Consider the following 13,555-nt stretch of genomic DNA (forward strand, 5'->3'; position numbering starts at 1 on the left):
ATTTTAATTCTCTATATTTTGAATTGTGAGTGACAGCACCCATTCTGTGTAGACTGCAAAGACAAGGATATTTTTCTTGACTAACTGCTACAATTTTGGATGAAAACAATATCCTCCTGCTCTAAGTGCATTCATATCAATTTAATAAAATAAGTGACTAGCCCCGCCCCACCCTGTGTGTACTCTGATGACCACAACTGTACAATCGAAGCTAGGTAGAATGTAGCTAATGAGTGGGCCGGCCGGCCGTCCCCCCGCCCTGACCGCCCTGGCCTGGCTATCAACCCCCTCGCTCTGTGCTGAGACTGAAAAGTAGTGATGATCAATACCTTGCAGGCCTTTTACAGGATGCCAGAGGCTTGTTGTTAGCCCCATGCGTGTGTGTTTCTACGTGTTTGCTGTGTCAGCATCAGCCAAGACTTCATTAAAAAGCAGCCGCTCGTACACACACAAAAGATGGCGCCGACCCCCCCTCCCAAGCGTGGCTCATTTTCACATTGGACACTCTCCAGTCCCAAACTTGGCAATAACTGGTCCCATTCCAGGACGGAGCCAACGACACCGTTAAATACCATTGAAATGTCAGGCCGCCATATTGATTGGAATAGTAATTGTGAAAGGTTGGAGCCACGCGCTACGCTTGCTTAAGCGCACGCCACACGGCCCCCGGGCATCCGTCACTGTCGCAAACTTGCCACCGAAGAAATTATTCCCTACGCCGCACCCACGTGGCGCTGGCGTGCCACGGCCGAGGCCGCGCCTTTGCCTCGTCAATCATGGCCAGCCGCGCTATAAAAAAAAGCCATACGTTGATCATCCGGCGTGTATATCATAATATCTAGTCAAATGGGACCTACTTATCGATGAAAAACGGTGACACGGGAAGTCAAAGACGCCTTTGCCGATAACCACAACAACAACAACCGTTATTTTTAGCCAAAGCGTCTTTTTTTCTCTGTCATTTCGGCACCTGATAAGAAGCACCGGTGTCCAAGTGGCGGCCCGGGGGCCAAATCTGGCCCGCCGGATCATTTTGTGCGGCCCGAGAAAGTTAATCATGAGTGTCGACTTTCTGTGTTAGGATCAAAAATATAGATGTATGTTAAATTTCCAGATTTTCCTTCTTTTAAATCAATATTTGTTATTTTTAAATCAATTTTTTCCTGTGTTTTTAGTTAAAAAATGATTTTGTAAAATCTAAAAATATATTTTAAAAAAAGCAACAAAAAAAAGCATTGTTTTAGATCTATAAAAAACGGAATATTCAGTTCTTTTAATCCAAGAATATGAGGATGGTCTGACCTGGCAGGCACCTCGATGTTGGAGATGGCGTAAAAGTACTTGAGCAGGTTGTCCCGCTGAACGTAGGTGCCCCCCAGGGCGGGCCTGAGGAGCCTCAGCCTGAGGTTGGTGAAGGTGAAGAAGTCCCTCAGTCCCTTCATGCTCTCCATGCGGGCGTACAGGGCGTCCACGTCGCGCAGGCCGGGCCCGGCAAAGACGGCCAAACGGGCCCGTACCTCCAGGGTCACGTTCTTGTGGCTCTTGGAGCCCACCCAGCGCGAGTACTGCTCCGTGCAGATCACCCGCGTCACGTTGGAGGGGCTCAGGTCGGCGGCACGCCTGGGCGCCATGTTGAAGGCGTCCAGGCAGTCGTCGGCGTAGTACTGCAGCGGCTGCCAGGAGCGCCCGTGGTCGGTGGATTTGTCCAAGACCATGACGGTGGGGCGCCCGTACTCGAAGGTCACGTGGACGTCGTCGCTCAGCTCCAGGCTCTTGTTCCACGACACGGAGATGTTGGCCAGCAGGGGCTCCGGGTGACGGCTCCACGTCACCGTCTGCCAGTAGGTCAGCAGTCCGTTGCGCTCGCGGTCCTGCATCAGTTGCGGCGGGTGGGCCAGGTCCGGGTTGGAGGCGTCGCATTCGTCGCTGCACAGGTACGGGTTTTCCTACGCACACAAAATGGACACGGCTTGAATCGGATAACTCGATTATCTCACGTATTCGGGAAATTTCCCTGTCGCGGTAGCAAGAGAGTGAGAATACAGACACAGAAAAAGGCATTCTAGACATAAAAAGATAGGTCATGAGTATGTTCATGAGTAAATACATGAATAAATAAGTGTGTTGCTGATATATGCATATACATATACATACAACTACATACATACATATATATACATATACATACACATATGCATATGCATATACATATACATATACATATACATATACATATACATATACATATACGTTTATAAGCACATATACACATATATATGCACATATATACATACATACACTAATATCTTATAAGTAGTATAGCTGTTTTCTCTCAAGCTAACGTCCGTGCCACCTTAGCCCATTTCCTAGCAATGTGGGGTCAAATGTCAACCCGCATAACCCAGGTTAGCCTCTTTCTGCGACACTAGCAACTTTGACCGTAAGGCCGTCAAGCGTGGACGGGCGAACTCCATCCATTTCCCGGCCGGCGCGGATTAGTCGACCCGACGCATTTGTGAGCCGGGTGGATATTTCCGTAATCTGGATGTGGCTGGGCGCCGCCAGCCAGTTGTCTGACATTTTCTACGGGCACAGAAGTTCAATATTTACCCAGAGATATCCCCCCAGATCCCGGCAGCCATCCCTCTCTTTGCTTTTTCTCTCTATCTCTCCCGTCGCCGCTTGGCTTGGCTCGGTCTTTGCCATAAAAGATGCTATGGCGCGGCTAATGATCATTAACCTCCTCCCCTCCCCACGGGGGCACTCGCCAGACTCGGAGAGGCCGATTATCATCTGCCGACGTTTAGTTACACTACAAAAAAGAGGGCCGCGTAATTGCTATTATTTGTCTGGTCGGGTTAATCAGCCGCCGCCGTGCCGTCTTTCCCACTTATTAGGAGAGTCGGCAGGTACGCCGGGATTCCATTTTTATGCTCTTTGTAGCCATAGCCGCCCGCAGCTAATGCAATATTCCTTTTGGATGTTGGCGCTCTCCGCTTAACAAGCTCCTGATGGAGAGTCTTAAAATAACCTTCCTTCTTCTTCTCGACGTGGTCCGCCGCCATTGCGCTTTCTTATCCACCAAATAAGCCATATGGTTTTACAGGTGTCTTTATATCTTGGTATTAGGGTCCATTTTTGAAGTCAATGGTGATTGATTAGCGTCATTTCTAGATTTGTTTTTGTCTATTTTATTTGTTGTAACCTGAGACCAAAATGTTGCCATTGAACTGTTTTGTAAAGTGAATGTTTTGCTTGTAGGAGACATTTTTCTCTGCTACTTTTCGACTTTTTACAGCGTTCAAAAGTGACAGTGAAGGCTTGAAGAGTTTTGACAATACTTTTACAGTCAGTTTTGTAAATATCTGCTGCTTTGGGCTATACTTATTGGCATATTAGGCTCCTATTTAGCTGCATGTCGTCCATTTTATCTTGTTAAAAGGAGGAGGAAATGATGGATGAGTTGGAGTCGTCTTTGAAGTGCTCATTTTTGACAGCTGAATTTCGGATAATTGCTCAGAGGTGAACTGCCTTTGATTTGGTAGAAAGTGGCTTTTCATTTTTTTTAGACTTGTTTTCACTTTTGCCTGCATTTATCTGGCTTGAAATATCTTGTCATTCCCAGACAATTCTTGCTTTTTTTTCCTCTTCAAGTCGGACCGTTTGAGTCTTGTTGTGGCTTTTATAATTGTAGTTTTCAGTCCCGGCAAATGTGATTGGCTGGCTGTGGCGTACACTTGCGTAACAACTCGCTCAATTAGATTGTATTCTATCTCTCTTTCAATCTCCCCCCGTGACAGTTCTTTTACCCCCCGCTGATCTTTAATATTGTTTGTACTTTTGTTCTTTTTGTAGCGAGCGGCCGCCGTACGCTCAGTGGGAGGCGGCTAGTTGAACACCCACCCAAAAGCCGCTAATGAGGCCGAGTCACAACAAGCCACAATGCGCAAAAGCCTGGAATCTTGCCTACCGACGAGCCTAGCGCTCGCTAGCTGCATTTTTTTAGTCTAATCGTACCAACCATCTCATTAAAAGTACAAATATAAATGGAGTCGGTAATCATTCCATGCATTTTACCCTTTTTTTATCCTTCAGCAATAAAAACAAGGCCATACTTGATGGAGTACTGAACAATATCCAATCATTTTCTGTACTGCAAGGTTTGCCAGGGGTGCTGGAGCCTATCCCAACCACTTTTGTCAAATGGCAGGGCACCAGGAGACCATTTTGCGTCAAATGAGCCAAGTTTGCTTATTTTTTAGATGTGGGAGGAATCTGGAATACCCAGGGAAAACCCACAAGAAGATTTTGAAGGGACTACACAGCGCTTTATCCATTAAAATGAAAAAAATCTTGATGGCACTACTTGTAGGCATTTTTCAGGCCCGAAGAGGAAGACGAAAGGATGTTTTACGACTTGGCTTTCATTGAAACGGCGGGTGCTTGTTGGGAGGAAAGTGAGCCGTCACTCACGTCCAAGGTAGCGAGTGGCGGCGGCGGTAGCGGCGCCCTTTGTTAGAAAAAGCCAAATTTACAGCGCCGCCTTTCAAGGTTTCAACACGCACTCGGCTAGATTTACTCGGATGGCGGACGGCGGGAAAACAAATGTGGAAGGAGAAAAATGCCAGGAGGAGCCACCACGTGGGAGGAGCGGAGAGAGCGGCGGGCGGATTAGCGGCATTGTTGTTCCCTCCGTGACCCTCCACCTGCAAATCCTATTGAAAGCCGTCCCGCTGGCAAGTGGCCCAGATACGCTCTCCGTCGTCCACTCGCCGCCACTTGGCCAAAAAAAATGACCTAAAAATTGGCCAAAAAAAATGGACACATCTGGATTTCTTCCAGCTCGTTTGCCACGTTGACTTTACCAAAATGCCACGGGAACAGCTTCCGTGGATACCTACGTAGGGTTGACTTTGTCCTAGCCGTCCGTCCCATCTCGGCGGAACTATGCCAGGACGGCGGGGCCGCGTCCCACGCAAATGCCTCCTCCCTCGGCAGGTGGCCCACGCCGCTAAGCCCGTCTGACAATGATCCCTCACGTTTCCACGGCAACAGCCACCACGCCGCTTTCCGTAATTCCGCCCTGATAATATAGTATGCTCATTTCTCAATGATGATGTCACATTATTCAACTTTTTTTTGCCGTACCATCCCATGACAAATTTACGCACATTTACTGTGTTTTGTGTGTAATGCAATGAAATTGATCCTGATTGCCGATTTGATTTCTCCAAAGTTCGATTGGTCTCATTTTAGTGATGACACAGCATTTCTTTCCCTCTCTGGTTCTTTTTCTCACTCCGCTATAAGTTATATGAGCAACAAGGGGAATAAAGCGTATAAGGGCCGCTGAGCAAACACACAATATATTTAGTTTTGGTGAGGGGGAGGGACGACGCCAAGTGAAATGACCCTCCCGTTAAAAAGGCCTTGGAGGGCCCCGAGTCTCCGATATTGCTTTTTCATTTACGACGTTAATCTTTTATCGGCCTCCCCGTCTTCCCGTACTTAGGCCCCGGCGCCCTACGCGGACCTATAGGCTAAAGTTTTAGCTAGCGTACTTTGAATGAGCCGTTTTGTCAAAAAAATCCAGTTATGGCGTCTAATTCATTTAAAGTGGCAGTCCAATCATTTCCATCCATTCAAGCATTTTGCACAATTCTCTCACAGGGGTGCTGGAGCCAATCCCAGTCATCTACGCTCAATTGGTTGCACTATTTTGAAACATGTTGTTGTTCCATTCCCTGATGAAGAAGCAAAGCATGCCATGCTTTAAGTCGATATCGATTTTTTGACTTTTTGCTGTTGGACAATTGCCCTGATTGCTTTTTTTTTTACATTAAAATCCAACGGTCAGCATTGGTCTTCCTGTCAGATGATTAATTAAAGTGCGCGCACATCAGGGAAGGGCGCCGTAGTTGCGCATCTCCTGCTCTGACGTCTGGCTATCCCCATCATTTATTTACGGGGAAAAAGAAAGCTTTCTCATCCCGTGCTGATTTTGAAGGATTTGGCAGCCGTACACCAAAAAAAAAAAAAGTTGCATTTTTGCATGCCATCCCATAAGTCGAGAGAAAAGATGCAAAAAATACATATATATGTATTTATATTAAATTTTTTCACTCAGCCGTGCCAGCATGTTCCTAAAAACATTTTCTTTTTCTGGATGTGACAGCGCACTTCTTTGGCTTTACTGTACTTGCTCCACAGGGGGCGATACACCCCCCCCCCCCCAGCCCCCCTTTGCTTCTCACCGATTTATCTTGTTATTTTTTTTTCTTTATCGCCGCCAGCGCGACAAACTCGACAAGCGGGCGTTGGTTTGCGGCGCCACGTTTGACTAAAAAAGCCTTTGGAGTTGCCACTCTGCTAGAATAAGGCAGATTTGGAACATGATTTCATAGGAATAATCATTTTCATTTGACTGTAAAGCTAGCCATTGCCCGTTATTCTGGTTGTGATGTCACGTCTTTTTGTCCTGCGCTGCAGAAAAAACCCTGGAGGGGGTGCAACATTAGCGCCAATTTGCGCCCGTCCCGCCGCCGAGGAGAGAAAAAACAACACGCCTTCCCGTTTCAGAAAGCATCCCGCTCGCTCTAAAAATAGCCAGCAGAAGGAAAAGAGCCGAGAACTGATAGAAAAGCAACGGGAGAAGAAGCACCATAGCTGCCTGCCTGAGAAAATGCACCTTGCATCCCACTGCCTTCCCAGTTAAGGGCAAAGGGCGCCCCCTCCAGCCCCCAAGTGTCCAGATAAGTAGCCCCCACATGCCAAGGGCCCATGTATCTGGGTCCCAAAAAAACTGCCTTTTATCAAGTGGATGATCAGAGATACTGGGAAAGTTCTCTTAATTTTTTGGGACCAAAAAAAAAGGCCTTCAGATGGCGCTCATAACTGAGTCTGCTAAAGACGACCATGTTCTTTCCCTCGGCGTGGTGGGCCCGCCGACCCTAGCGAGGAAGCCCATTAAGGAGCCCATCAATATTTCATCACGGCTCACTCAGATGCTGACTCGGACAAGTTTCCAAGCCCGCCTTGCCATGCCATTAGTGGCCGGACGACGTCAATACGCCCGGGCTGTCCCGGACGGACCGCCACGTACGCACAAATGAAGCAAATGAAGTGACCCTCCCCCCCAAAGGACCCACCAAACAAATGGCAAAGTATTACACGTCAAGCCGCATCCCGTTCATGGCTAATGAAAGCCTTCATCCTGTTTTGTTAGCACCCAAGCGTCACGTTAGCGTTGGTTTTTAAGCGTGTGGCGATGGCGAGGGCGGTGGTGGCGAGGGCGGTGGCGGCTCGCTGGCTTCTCCCTCCCCCATAAAGATAGAATATATGAATACTTGAGCTGCGTGCAGCCAGCGTGCAGCCAGCGTTGGCCCACCGGCCGGCCGGCCGGCCGCGTTAAATATTGCTGACATCTTAACGAGTTTTCCCGTGGAGTTTGCCCTTCGTCGTCCCGGACGCTCATTTGCGGGGGAGATGGGCGTGGCTTGGAGCCCAAAGTCTTTGGGTAACTCTACTCGAATACACCGATCTTTAATAGCTTGGACTGCACTTTATTTGGGTAGCCATTTTGAAGATACAAATATGATCTATGCTTTGACTACATTTGAGAGGAGAGAGTTGTAGTTTATTATATATTTTGTAGTATTTTTTTGGGTCAGAAAGGAGCGTTTTAGCTCAATATTTTCACGTTGAACTTTTTTTGCCAGAGTTTGATAGCAATAACTGCCATAGGAAGCTTCCTCAATGTCATTGTATTGTCATCTAAATATATCTTTTTAGTCAAAACGGCTGGCTTTATCAAGCAGTTTTTTTTTACAAAGCCAAGCGTGATTGACAAAAAAACTCACCAACGTGCAGAACCTCTCGGGCGGATTCCCGCAGGTGACGCCGGGCGGATCCACCTTGATCCTGGCGTAGTCCTTCATGGATTGCGCCCGGGGCTGGCAGGCGTAGTGCTCCCACACGGAGCCGTCGTCCGTGCTCACCAGAGACTTGCACAGTTCGTAACGGCCCCCCGAGGCGGGGGCCCAGCAGCAGCACTGCAGCAGCAAGAGCGCCGCCCCCAGGAGCGGGACGGCGCTCCGGCCTCCTCGGCGTGGGGCGCCCATCATAGTAGGTCCGGCGCGGCCATCCCCGCCCAACGCTGGACACGCCGATCCGGGGCGATCTTTGTCGTCTCCTGCCCACGACCTTTGGCTTTTGGCTGAGGGATCCGGACGGACCTCTTCAACATGGTCTCACGGGTCCGAGCAGGGGGGGGCGACGACGCTACTCCTCCGCTCGGATACCCTGGAGTCCTGCGGAGGGGCGGAGTCAAAAGTTACACTCGTTGAAAGTGATGAAAAAAGTCAGGCCAGGATAACCATCCCCGACGTTCACGCCCATAAAATCGCCATCCCCGATACGCGTCTGTAATCCTTGGACAAAAGTGTACGTCCATCTCCGTCCATCGCAATGACATCCCCGCCCATTTTCTGTTCTATTCTTATCCGAAAGAAAGTTTGCGTACGAGGGGAGTCCCCCACTCGCCCCCTTTCCCGCCACCCCCCCTCTCCCTGCCCTACTTAACGGCGCACGTGGAGTCGGTAACGGAATCCGCGGCCCCCCCAAATCCGACTCTTTAGTTCTCTAAAAAGTGTAGCGAGCGAGTGGCGCCCCGGACGGGTCGCCGGCCGGCGTCTGTCACTTACCGGTGGCGCGCATGGGCGAGCCGGTGGTCCCCCACTGGCGCGGAAAAGAGAGGAGTAGGAGGACGAAGACGACGTTGGGAGTGGCGAGGGAGGACTGACTGGCTGCGAGGGAACGCCGCCTCAGCCGCCACCGCCGCCGCGCTGTGAGGAGGAGTAGCAAAAGTGGCAAAATGTTGACTTTGAGGGAAGGCTGCCGTTCGGCTTTCTCCTCCCTCTTTCGTACTGCCGCTCTCTCTCTCTTTTCTCTCTCTCTCTCTCTCTCTCTCCGTCCTCGCACCTCCTCTTCCTCTTCCTCCTCCTCTTCCTCTCGGTCACTTTACACGCGGGATGCTAGAGGCTTCTCTTCTTCTTCTCCTTTTCTCTTTTGGTGGTGTGGTCCCTCCTTCCCTCCCTTCCGTAAGGCTCCACCTAAATCCTCTGGCCCATCACTTTCAATCACTATCCGCTGTAGCTCCGGCACCCCCCCCCCCCCCCCCCTCTCCCGAGCCCCGCCCCCCCGTCCCGCGTGGTCCGGAGCTTTGACGGAGCACAACGAGCGCCTGCCTGACTCGCAGATGTCTTTTTATTTTTTTATTTATTTCTTTTTTTCCCTCCCCCACTCCTCCCCCACTCCCCCCCCCCCACCCTCACCCATTCTCTCTCTGTGGCTGGCTCCCTCCCTCCCTCCTGTCGCATAATAACCTCATCTAAGGCATCTTTTACATCATCCGCCAAAACCATACGAATACATTAGCTTTTTTTTTTTGCCGGTAATATAACGGAGCCGCCGTAATAATGTCCGGGGTCAAAGGTCACGGGAGGTGAGTCCACCGCGAGTGATGAATTTGGGAAGTGTGCTAATAAAAAAGGAGGAGAGGGCTTCAAAATACATTTTTATGAGAGGAAATTAAATTGAATGGGCAATTTACATTAAAGGGAAGAACTTTACTTGGACTTGGTCATGGTTTGCAATATTTGAATTTAGCGTAGCATCCTAGCGTCCTTCGTTAACCATGGGCGAGTCCCATTGATTCCGTGGCCTTTGGGGTCAAGCGGCTATCCGGTTAGCCCCCCCAAAGCCCCCCCTTATATCCCGCTACGGCTTTGCGTTGACATTGAAAGGGTGCGCGTACAATCCATGGCGATCAATAGCAGCTTTGGTGCCATTGATCTGCCCCCCCCAACAAAGGTTCTCACCTGTGGATCTTAGTCCTCATTCATCTAGTCTGCCATAAAGGTCAAAAAGGTCAGGTGACATCATGCTTTTAGATGGCCAGTGCTAGCATGACTTGATTGGATCAAGCTTTCACTACTTTTTTTGTCATTAAATACTGTAGCAGTATTAAGTGAGCACTTTTTTGAGCTTTCCTAGTAATGAGGCCGCCATCTTTGTTGATCTGGTACATGGCACTCACAGGTTAAGTTAGGTGTAAGTGGATATGATGTGGTGTAATGATATTATGGCTTGGATTTTTAAAGCTATCGCTTTTCAATCGCGTTTACAGCCGCGTAATGAGCGACTTCTTGTTGTTGGACACCCGTGACTGGCTTTGGCTGCTTACCAAAGTCAAAAAAGAGAGAAAAGAGAGAAGAGGGAGATAGCTTGTTCACATTCTCTGCAAGCATTACCAGCCAAAGCACTTTTATCACCTACAAGACGTCGGATGCGTTTGAACTAGGCTTTTTAAAGCATGTATTTCTTCTTTTTTTTATGTGAACATCTGCCGATTAGCCACCTCACTGCTTTCTCTTTCCATTGGCTAGCAAGCAGTCTCTCCGTGTGCTTAGATGATTGGACTACATGTCCAATCTTATGATGAAATTGATTTGGTAATAGTAGTCAAGTTGTTTTACACCAGAATGCCTTCATTTGGCTGGAGTTTTGTCATAGAAAGTGCCTTGTCTTTGACTTTGTGGACGGCGTCCTTTCAATGTACTTTCCCAGCACTTTCAGATTGTGGGAACCCAAGCGGGGTCGTGGGCGGAGGAGGTGCGTCCGGAGATTAGCGCCCGAGCCGCAAGATGACGACGCGTGGCGGGGCAGACTGCAGCAGGCTATGGATGGGATGGGGGCCGGACCGGGCCGAGCCCCGGCTGCTAATGTAAACACGATCGATAGCTTTGTTGGGAAGCCGGCTAAAAGGGAAGACGTGAAACAGTCAGGCGGCCGCCTCCGAATCTTGCACACTCATGGCCGCGTGGCGCCAAGTCCGAGGACAATGGCGTCTTCAAACTAACAACCCATTTTCATATTTAACACGGAAGTATAAAAGCCCAGCGACCTTGTCCGTCAAGGCCCTGTTTGCTTTTCTGGGTGTCTGTCAACGCCCCCTTTGTGGCCTTTTTAAAAAAATAAATAAAGCACACCTGCTGGAAACACGGACGCTAACGGAGGCATTAGCGTAGCACTCGGCGTGGGCGATAAAATCCGTCTTATCGGGAAGAAGCGCGGCCTAAACACCGAGCGTTATCAGCTAGCGGCGATAGCTTGAAGTCATTTGGACTTCATTTATCTCCGCACTAACTCGAGTCAAGTGAACACACACACCGGCCGCCGCTTCCCTCCGGAGTCACTAGATCACTGTCGCATTAGCCTCCCATTTCCCCACGGGCGCTTGTGTACGCGTGGCGGCAACTGCCCATTCGCCAATTTGTCGGCGTTCTCCGCTAATGTTAGTCCCGTTTTTTTGGGGGGGGCTAGCCACGTCACCTGGTTGATATTGACACATCTTTCCGCTAATGAATAGACTGAATAGGTGTTCTATTTGGGCTTTTTTGACAGGGGAAGGAGTACAAATATACGTTATCTTCCAAAGAGCGCCATTTTGTCAACACCCTGCAATATTCAAATGGTTTCTTGTTAAACTGCTAAGCATTTCTTTGGCTAATCACAGGACACTGAATGCATGTCAATGACTTGATTGGTTTTGAAAGTTTACCCAATTCCCTGGCGTGAATCTCCACACAAAACTTTGATCAATTGAAAGGCTTCCCATCAGACGCGCACGCCGCTCGCTTTAAATTCCAGCCGCCTCATCGTCCCCCCCCCCCCCCCCCCAACCACACCGCCCCCCCCTCCTCCCCTCGTCAATCAGCGCTAACGACATCACAAGCGAGTTTTGTCTGCTCCCGACTGAGGCCGGCAAAGATCAGTGGTTGGGGGAAAATTCCCCCGACCCGCCTCCGCACCCGGAAGGTCACTTTGCCGCCGGCGTCTGGTGGGAGGCGGGGCTCCGATTTTTGCGTGGGAGCGAGCCGCATTCCGAGCTAACGAGTGGCCGGACGGCCAGGTTAAAAAAAAAAAAAAAAACGCCGGCAGATTAGCCCGGGCGCCATCATTAGCCGGCTATCTGGCCGAGCGAGAGGCCTTCCTCGCCATCAAAAGTGATATTTGCGGCCACCCGCCCACGTCTGCCATCTTTTATTTAACCGGGTTCACCACGGTGGCGCTTCTCGGCTAATGACTCGGCCGGGCTAATAAGCGTCCGGCTCCCGTGGACGAGGAAACGGCGCGTGAGCCCGTTCAAAGAAATCGATGGTTGCGCCTCCGAGCGCAAACGCGGACGGCCAGTCGGGGTTTAGTCGAGCGAGTGAGAATGAGAGGAAGGAGAAAAAAAATGGAAGGCAAAACAAAACCTTAACATCTGGCGGAAAATGGGTCACACACACAACTACAATTGTTTCAATAATGAACCAAAAAAAAGGCCCCAAAAAAGTGCAAAACACCACGTTTTGAAGCCAAAAGTCATGTTTGGTTTTGGGGGAAAAATTGGTTAAAAGCTAACAATGCTTATTATGTGTTTTTTTAGGAAATGGCTTCAACACAAAGAGTGCTCAAAAAAGATGGATTTTGACTTGCTTAAAGACTGTTGAGGACGTCAAAGAAGGAAATGTAAGTCCACTTTTTTATCAGAGTTGCTTGCTAGATTCCGCTTTAGCTTGGCCAGGGCTTTCCCCAATGTTGTTTTTTATGTTTTCCACATCCAATCAGGACCGGCCAAAAAAAAACTTCTTGTTCCCCAGATTGACTGGAGCTCGTTTGTCAAAAACGGGCCTTTAATAAAGTGGCGGCGCCGCGTAAGAATCGGGAAAAGCCGCCGTCGGCCGCCGTCGTCCGGCTAATAGCGTCTTTGCTGTCAAGCGCGCGCGTCAACTTGCTCCATCACGTCGCCCACGCAAAGACGGCCACGTTTAAATCCCAAATGAGTTTCTGGCCGGCGACTCACTCACTCGCTCACGTCCAAATGTCTGATGAAAGTCTGATTTATGGCCAACGGGGAAGAAAAAAAAACAGCACGTGATTGCTTCCCGGACTTTGCCCTTTGACGCCGCTTTGACTTCATACATCATACACGTACCGTACGTTTTGTTTCTTTTCGACCTTGCCTAAAGTTTAACGTGCTGTACTCGGTGGGCCCCTGGGCGTAGCGTAGCATAGCATAGCGCCCCCGTCTCTCCTTGTCTTCCCCCCCCACTCCCCCCGCCGCCAAGCACCTTCTCATTAAGGCTTTGCCGTAAATCCCGAGGCCGGCCGGGTCTTTGCTCATTAGGAATCAATCCTAGCGGCATTACTCGCTCCCGTCCGACGACCTTGACGACTGACGTTAGTTAGTTCGTTCGCTAGCAGACGAGGGTCCGCCGTATTAGCGGACGTTTGGTCGCCCGGACGTTTGGTCCCCGGTCTTTTGGTTGCCAGTCAAATGGTGACAGAGAGTAAGTACTGTTGAAAAGAGCTCTCAACAAGAGTTTAATATCTTAATATTTACTGTTGATTCATGAGAGAGAGAGAAGTTAATATCTAAGTACTGTTGAAAACAGTAGATTTTTAGATATTAAACTCTCATGAATATAATTTAATAAATAGAGCTGTTTTC

General features: G+C 49.4%; 1 protein-coding gene across 1 annotated transcript in view; it reads right to left on the reverse strand.

The window, feature by feature from the left end:
- The window catches only part of ntng2b (netrin g2b), a 28,747-nt gene extending 19,767 nt beyond the window's left edge, over nucleotides 1–8,980 (reverse strand). Inside the window, exons 1-3 of the mRNA XM_077737262.1 lie at nucleotides 8,703–8,980; nucleotides 7,860–8,309; nucleotides 1,303–1,946 (exon numbers count right to left, since the gene is read on the reverse strand). Of these exons, the coding sequence (XP_077593388.1) occupies nucleotides 1,303–1,946; nucleotides 7,860–8,123 (908 nt within the window). The 5' untranslated portion in view covers nucleotides 8,124–8,309; nucleotides 8,703–8,980. The remainder of the gene's footprint in view (nucleotides 1–1,302; nucleotides 1,947–7,859; nucleotides 8,310–8,702) is intronic.
- Nucleotides 8,981–13,555: the final 4,575 nt, after the last annotated feature.

Source organism: Stigmatopora nigra, chromosome 17 (genome assembly GCF_051989575.1).
Source record: "Stigmatopora nigra isolate UIUO_SnigA chromosome 17, RoL_Snig_1.1, whole genome shotgun sequence".
In the NCBI taxonomy this organism is placed as follows: Eukaryota; Metazoa; Chordata; class Actinopteri; order Syngnathiformes; family Syngnathidae; genus Stigmatopora; species Stigmatopora nigra.